The following is a 7326-nucleotide window of genomic DNA, read 5'->3' as shown; positions in this document are numbered from 1 at the left end:
GTTATACTAGGAGTCTGTATATAGTAAGTTATTATAGGGGGCTGTATATAGTCATTATAGGAGGGCTGGATATAGTTATTGCTGGGGATTGCGGTTCCCTGCCTGGTCTACATTCAATGTGGGCCCCCACCAACCTTAATCCAAATACAAATTACAGCAGATTGGTTGCTATGATAAACAGTTCAAATATTCAGTCACTTTCATGATGCAAGGTTTCTGTTAATTCTGGGTAAAAACTCTTTAAAGGGAACCTGTCAGCAGAAGCTGGCACACAATACAATAATGTGGTTGCGCACCTTAAAGGGGTAATCCAGGAATAAGCATAATTCATATACAAATGGGTACTCAAAATATGCTAATATGCTGTGGACATAGACTGTAATGAAGAATCAAAATGCTACTGGCCCTTTAACCAGTCCGTTGATTTCCTTCACACGGAGAAGACACAGGACAGAACATGTCCACATCACATGTCCTGCAGCTGCCTGGGCAGGTCATGTGATCACCACTAAGTTTGGCTGTAGTTGATTGGTTGCAGTGCATCCAGTATGGTCAGTGTTGTGGTGATGTGCAGGGATGGCAGTTACACACATTATTACTATGGTAACAGAGCAGGACAGTCCGTTACATCATCACTGGGAGCAGAGCATAAGAGGTAGGAGGAGTTACTGAGAACTGAAGGATCATGGGACTTGTATTTTCCAGTGCCGGCCATCTTGGTGATAACTCTGCATACTTTGGAAAGACCATAACATTTTGTAAATCATAAAATCAAACTATTTAAGCTCCATTTTGTGACTAATGACATTGAGTTTTGTTATATTCATATATATTTAGATCATGGGTTTTTGTGTCAGACATTCATATTCCTGGAATACCCCTTGGTCTTGTTTTTTTCATTGTCCAGCAAATTGCCATCTTCTAGAAAAACAACTTTGAAGTGAGATGTTAATTGGTTGTATAAAGTCAGAGGCAAAGAGCTCAGCACTGAAGTCAAGCTCCCTTCTCTAACTCTGCAGTCCTGTTTTCCTGGTCACTTTAGCAGTGTGTGAGACAAATGTGAGGATTCCTTGCCAATGCCCAATTCCTCTGATTTATGGCAGAGGAGCTTCACTCCTGAGCATGTAATAAAGTGAATCACACATTCATCCCAACCAAAAGGGGAATCAGGGGTGTGCTGCCTGTTAAGCTATGCCCTCCCCTCACTGATGGTCAGAGGCTAACAAGAACTTCCATAAGTGATGTAAGCATTCATCCGTGCAGGCTAGGTAGGGGCAAGTGCAGATGATATGTCCTCACTACTCTAAGGTCCTCTACTCTCTCCTGACTAAACGCTGATTGTATGCATCAGGTTAAGATGCTCCAAATGCTGGTACACACGACCAGTTCTGGACACAGGTGACTGGCAAAATGGAAATCAGAGGGGGAATAAGAGAAGGAAAGCAATTATATACAGGCAGTCCCTGGGTTACATACAAGATATGCACAAACCTATGGAAGTTGAATTTGTATGCAAGTCAGAACTGTATATTTTATAATGTTTGTCTGATCTTAGCCCCCACCTTTGTGCTCCTGTACAGCTCCACGTCCACAGAGGTCACAGCCTGGTGAGCAGGGGAGGGAAGAGCTATATAGGAGCACAAAGGTGGGGGCTAAAATCTAAGTAGTAACAGACAAGTCACATGTTTTTTGAAATGCACCCAAACCAAAGCTCAACCCCTGTGACTACTCCAGTATTTTGTCAGGGTGTAAAGCAAGTTGTAACAAAAATAATTTTGTAATGGAAATGCTTCTAAAAAGCAGAGGTATTTTTGCACTGCAGGTGTGATGGGCCTCTGCAACCTGCTCACCCTTTGCCCAAAACCTTAGATCAGAAATAGGACAGACATCTAAAAAGGAAATTTCATACTTCAGAATTTTTTGCAAGTTTATACTGGGAGATTCATCACTGCTACACCAGTTTTCTGGTGAGTGCTTTCCTATAATATATAAATGTCTCAAACAAGGACCTGCATTGTCTGACCCAGCTCCATGCCCTGTACTTAGTCCTAGTGATTGGCATACCAGATGAGCACCAATTGCAGCACAGTGTACCTACATAGTGCCATGGGACACCAACCTGAGGAGAACTGATGTGACTAGTTGCCTTTCAGGGAAGTCCTTGGTTCAGTAGGCCGATTGTTAAACAGTGTAGGAGAAAAAAAAAAATAAAATAAATTTACTCATTTTGCTACCTACTATAACTACATTATAGCCATGCACAGCAAGAGAAATGTGTGGAAACCCAATTTCAATCTGTGCATCTTGATTTTCCAAAATGTCATTGGGAGAATTTGTCTAATCACAGGTCAGACAAGTTTATTTTGTGTCTTCTGGTCTTTGCACAATCCATCTGTCTGCCAGATGTAGCACTTTCCTCCAGCTGTCCAGATGGTTTCACCTTGTATTGCAGCATTAACTTGAATTAATGTGGTTGTCAAGATCTCCCCTATACACATGGATAGGGAATAAAGAGGTAATCTGAGGGTCTGACTCCTGGGTGGTGCCACCCTGTAATGCGGAGAACTACAACACTAATACAAGTGGATGTTACAGCAGGACAAATACTCACCTTTCTGCTCCACCCACTAGAGAACAGGACCCCCAATAAATTGTTATCCCCTATCCACAACCTGAAAACGTGGGGCAAACCCTATAAAACAGAGCTCAACTGCAATACCACACATGTCTGATCTCAAATATTGCTCCTCGAGGAAATCAGACATGCAGTGACCTAAATATATAGCAACATTGAGGGCTGTAGACCTACACATACTAGTAGAAGAGCTTTATTGGTGGCAAAATATAGCAGGAAACAAAAAAAATTCACAGAAACAAACATGAAAAGGAAAGCAGACATCAAGGAGGACAGGTGGGATCTCAGTCGTGGGACTCCCCTAATGTGTGTTTGTCAAAGAGGTATTCGGCCATGCCATTATTTGGGGCTCCCATACGCCGGAGGTTGGTCACATGGTCACCCAGCTCCTTCATGGATTTCACCTGCTCATCAAGGTAGTGCGTTTCCAAGAAATCACAAAGCTGTGGGAAGACATTGAGAGTCATTACTTGGCTTCAAAGATAGGTGAAGGTCCCAAAATATAAAAGTGTTTAGCATTGCCCAAAACACTGTAAACCAGTTCTGAGTAATAGAGTCTACCCAGGCCAAGTTAGTGTGCAGGTTGTGGAAGTTGACCATATGGTATATAGGAATATTATACAAGGACATCCAATCTGGAAGTGTATTGGCTATTACAGTTGCGTTACAGCCATTTGGCCAGCAAGAGGGGGGGGGGGGACATCTGGACATATTATATTTTTATATAATGCAAGTATTCCTGTCCACTGCACCGTCTGTGGGTTCATGCCACTAAAGTTTCTATGAGCTGCACACATTGATGAACCCACGGGCTACCTGCATACAAACATATGCAATACTCAACTGCAAGAAGCTGCCCCATGGTCTGTTTGCAGCTGGTGTCACTGGTGATGTCAATGCATTAGGAGATAAAACATGCCAGAGACAATGGCAGGAATAGAGTCTTCCCTAATATGCAGCTCAGCTCATATATGAGGACTTGTACTATACAACAGCTGTATTGATGGGGGGGGTGCAGATTTGTAGTTAGTTACCAGCCCATGTCCAGCAGTCACTTACATGAGGATCATTCCGATCTGTGGACAGTTTGTGCAGCTCCAGAAGGGACTGGTTCACGTTCTTCTCCAGCTGCAAGGCACATTCTAGGGCTTCCAGCCCACTGCCCCACTCATCACGCTCTGGCTTCTGCAATCACAAGATTATCAAGACTGTTCTCATTCTTTGTGGGGGTTTTTTTTTTTTAACACGCTAAAATCTACTTGATGCCTTTGATAACATCTTTTGCACAAAGAAAATTTTCCAATTTGCCAAATTTTTTCCAACAATTTTTTTTATACTTTTATGTTGGCCCTATGCAAGTTCTTTTTTGTGGCATGTGTAGAGTTGGACACTTTTCTGTTATGTCATGGCCAGGAATAATTTAAAGAAAATCTACCACCAGGATAAAGAATTGTAAACCAAGCACACTGACAGAGTTCCCCCTCTGGCAGGTTCTGCTCTTTTAGTTTCTTAGGACCTTGTTTTTACAATAAAAAGGTTTCATAAAGTATGCAAATGAGCCTCAGGAGCTCCAGACTATAGATGTCAATGGAGCACCGAAGTTATCTGCATAATTTTTAAACCTCTTTCTTAAAAACAAAGGCATACAAAGCTACAAGAAGAGCAGATCCTGCCAGAGGGGGCACAACACCAGTATGTCAGTGTGCTTGGTTTACAATCCTTCATCCTGGGTGGTAGATTTTGTTTAATAGAATGGGCATTTTGATGCCCAACATGTTTAGGATTTTATGGTTTGTATGTGTATATACACCGCACAGACCTGAACTTTTGTCAATGATATATTTTATGAGACCACGAATTAACACCTTCTTACCTTCACGTCCTGAAAAAAAAGCCGCCCTCCGCGCTGATTCTGCATCTTCATCAGTTTCTCTGCGTGCTCACGCTCTTCATGGGATTGGTGCAGGAAGTATTTTGCAAAGTTTTTCAATGCCACGTCATCACGATCAAAGTAACAAGACTAAAAGAAATAGTTGGCAAGGTCAATATCCAAAGTAGATCAACATTTCCCATCCAGAGCCTCCCTCCTGTCTCACTCCTCAATTACAAGGGTCTAAGAAAATATGGGCAACAATGACCCCAGTACATAGATAGTGAATCTGCCCAATATTTTAATTCCTGGATGACCAGATCTATACCAGACTAATTTAATTTACCAGATTATAGCAAAACCATGACTGGTGTATACAGCGACTATCAACAGCAAATAACCACTGGTCTATTAGATGGGACACCCAAAAATACATCAAGATAAATCAGGGAAACTTACTCATTGATCCAGACAGTGACTTGTGCTCTTTTTGGTACAATCACCTTTTACAGTTATGCCAGTCTTTACACCACCATGTAAAGGCTCCAGTAGTAATATATTGTGGCCAAAAGATGGCAGTACAATCCCTCCCTACACATAAACCGCACATGGCGCAAGTCTCCTCCCACACCAAGCACATAAAAACATTCTTAGAGGTCAACACGTCTTTGTATTCCCATCTCATGCCAGACACCATGCCCGCGCCTCATTTAACCTCTTCATTGCTGCAGCTGGTGTACCCACTAGAGAGGGGGTGAGGGCACATGGGGCAGAACACCGCTGCAGGCATCCGCCATGTTAAGCAAGATGTGTTCAGACATGCTGCATCAGACTGCACATTACCATCAAGCAATGGTAAAAGGGGAGAGTCTAATCCTCGTACGTGGCGGCTGATCAGGACATGTAAACATGGCGTCCAATATATCTGCCATTCGGATCCTTGGTGAGAGCGGGGGCGATTTATAGGCCTCCGATTCCAAGTGGGGCAGCAATCTCCTTTATAGAAAGTACTAATCCCAGCAAAAGCATGTCAGGGCACTGCTGGGAGATGTAGTTCCACAGCTAGAGGGAGGCCAAGATCACATTATATGCAATACTAAACATGTCTGAAGCTTCACATCTCACAAGTGCTTTTTAGGAGCCTCCTAGGACTGTGCACAGATGCAGCACATGGATAGGTAATTGATCTGTGTTAATGTGTCGCCATCTGCTGCACCAACAGTCCACACCCTTCACCTTTGATCGACTCAAGAACATCTGCTGGTTCTTCTCTAGTTAACCCTTACAAGGCTGCTTAGTCATTAAAGGGAACATGTTATCTACATATAGGATGCAGGGGCAATAGGAAAGGAAGATGAGAGTAGCAGATGAGTGAAGCCAAGTATATATGATGGTAAGCTTTCATACTTGATGTTTCAGCATAACATGTATGATGGAGAGAACTAGAATTCTTGAAAGTGCACCATCACAAAAGATTATCACTCTTCTGTCTATGGCTAACAGTATAAATTTACATTAGCAGATATGGCACACTTAGAGCAGTTTGAGATGAATGACCAGACTGAATCGTGGACCGTGCAGTGTCCCAAGGAGGACCTTATGTAATTGTATTACCCCCATAATCCAAATCACAGGAGTGGATCAAGCTTTATTGTTAAACCCAAAACACCTATAGTATTATAAGGCCGTCAGTGATGGGCGGACAAGACACTGGGTGCCCCCTGGATCCACAACTCCCACCAGACACATCACCGGGGAACTGCACATTGAGAACCAGATGCCAACACTGATGTGTATGCACAGCTGCCCACATTTAATGTACACCCTGACATGACAGCACCAGGGCATCATTTAGAGTGAGGTAGTAGGGCAAGAACCCTGCCAATTACACTATGGGAATCACCAAACAATCCAGGAAAATCACAACATCACACAAGCAGTGGCCTGTAAACAAGAGGGTAACCCTAGAAATAAACCCAAAAATGGAGGATCACTTGCAGGTGGGTGAAGCTAGAACAACCCCACACACACATTAATTAGGGGGGGCCAAATGACCTAATCTGAAGTGTATAGGATACAGACTTGTCCAGCCCTATACATAACATAATTGGGGGGGGGGGGACCACTAAACCCAGAACCCCCACCCCATCACCTTTCATGAACAAATAGAAAATGAAAATCCAGATTCTCCTGACCCGCCCACACACAAGGTGTACGTGACTACACACACAGATGGACTGGGCCTTTAAGAAGATTACAGCAGCCAATCAGAGACCTTCTTACACATCTGCCTGCTGGGACTTGTAGTTCTCCGAGTATTGTGTATGCAAGACATAGATAACGCGACACTCACCATGGAGAGGTACACGTAGGAGGCATACAGTTCCAGGTTGACCTGGCGGTTGATGGCGGCCTCACAGTCCTGGTGGTAGTTCTGACGGATTTGGGAGCTCATGGTTCTGCTATAACGGGTTCCGTCCAATCACTGTTGAAGCGGGAACCCTAAGGATCTCTATAACTCACTGCGATCTGTCTGACGCAGCTGCCTCCTGCCGTCCTTTATATGCAAGCGTGACGTCACCGAGCCCAAGCGCTGCCAAGGAAACAGCCCCGCCCCCTGACAAATGACAAACGAATCGGTCGCCATATTTGTTAAGGGCAGTGCGACGCAGCTTTACCTTGTCTCAGAATCATTGGAATAAAAATCAAACGGAAATTAACTAGCTAATGTCATCAGTTTGCAGAGCTTATAATATCATGATATCAATAGTAATTACATGTCATGAATTAGGTTGCTGGAAGAGATGTTGCCCATACTAAA

The 7326-nt window shown here is 43.4% G+C and overlaps 1 protein-coding gene across 1 annotated transcript; it reads right to left on the bottom strand.

Moving 5' to 3' along the window:
- Positions 1–2812: 2812 nt before the first annotated feature.
- Positions 2813–7082, bottom strand: FTH1 (ferritin heavy chain 1). Its single transcript, XM_072118026.1, has 4 exons — positions 6859–7082; positions 4509–4655; positions 3695–3820; positions 2813–3078 (listed from the first exon to the last, which is right to left on the bottom strand). Exons 1-4 carry the CDS (start codon positions 6958–6960, stop codon positions 2920–2922), a joined length of 534 nt encoding a protein of 177 aa, XP_071974127.1. The 5' UTR covers positions 6961–7082; the 3' UTR covers positions 2813–2919.
- Positions 7083–7326: the final 244 nt, after the last annotated feature.

The sequence above is a fragment of the Engystomops pustulosus genome, chromosome 7 (genome assembly GCF_040894005.1).
Source record: "Engystomops pustulosus chromosome 7, aEngPut4.maternal, whole genome shotgun sequence".
Lineage (NCBI taxonomy): Eukaryota > Metazoa > Chordata > Amphibia > Anura > Leptodactylidae > Engystomops > Engystomops pustulosus.
The sequence above is the reverse complement of the archived record's forward strand: the minus strand, read 5'-3'. Positions and strand labels throughout refer to the sequence as shown.

What these genes read in the sequence shown, in the direction of transcription:
- FTH1 (XM_072118026.1), bottom strand. Translation starts at nt 6,960, where the DNA reads ATGAGCTCCCAAATCCGTCAGAACTACCACCAGGACTGTGAGGCCGCC. An exon ending in TTTTTTTTCAGGACGTGAAG is followed by an intron (nt 3,821 to 4,508) that starts GTAAGAAGGTGT and finishes TTGTGATTGCAG; the next exon opens with AAGCCAGAGCGTGATGAGTG. An exon ending in CAGATCGGAATGATCCTCAT is followed by an intron (nt 3,079 to 3,694) that starts GTAAGTGACTGC and finishes GTCTTCCCACAG; the next exon opens with CTTTGTGATTTCTTGGAAAC.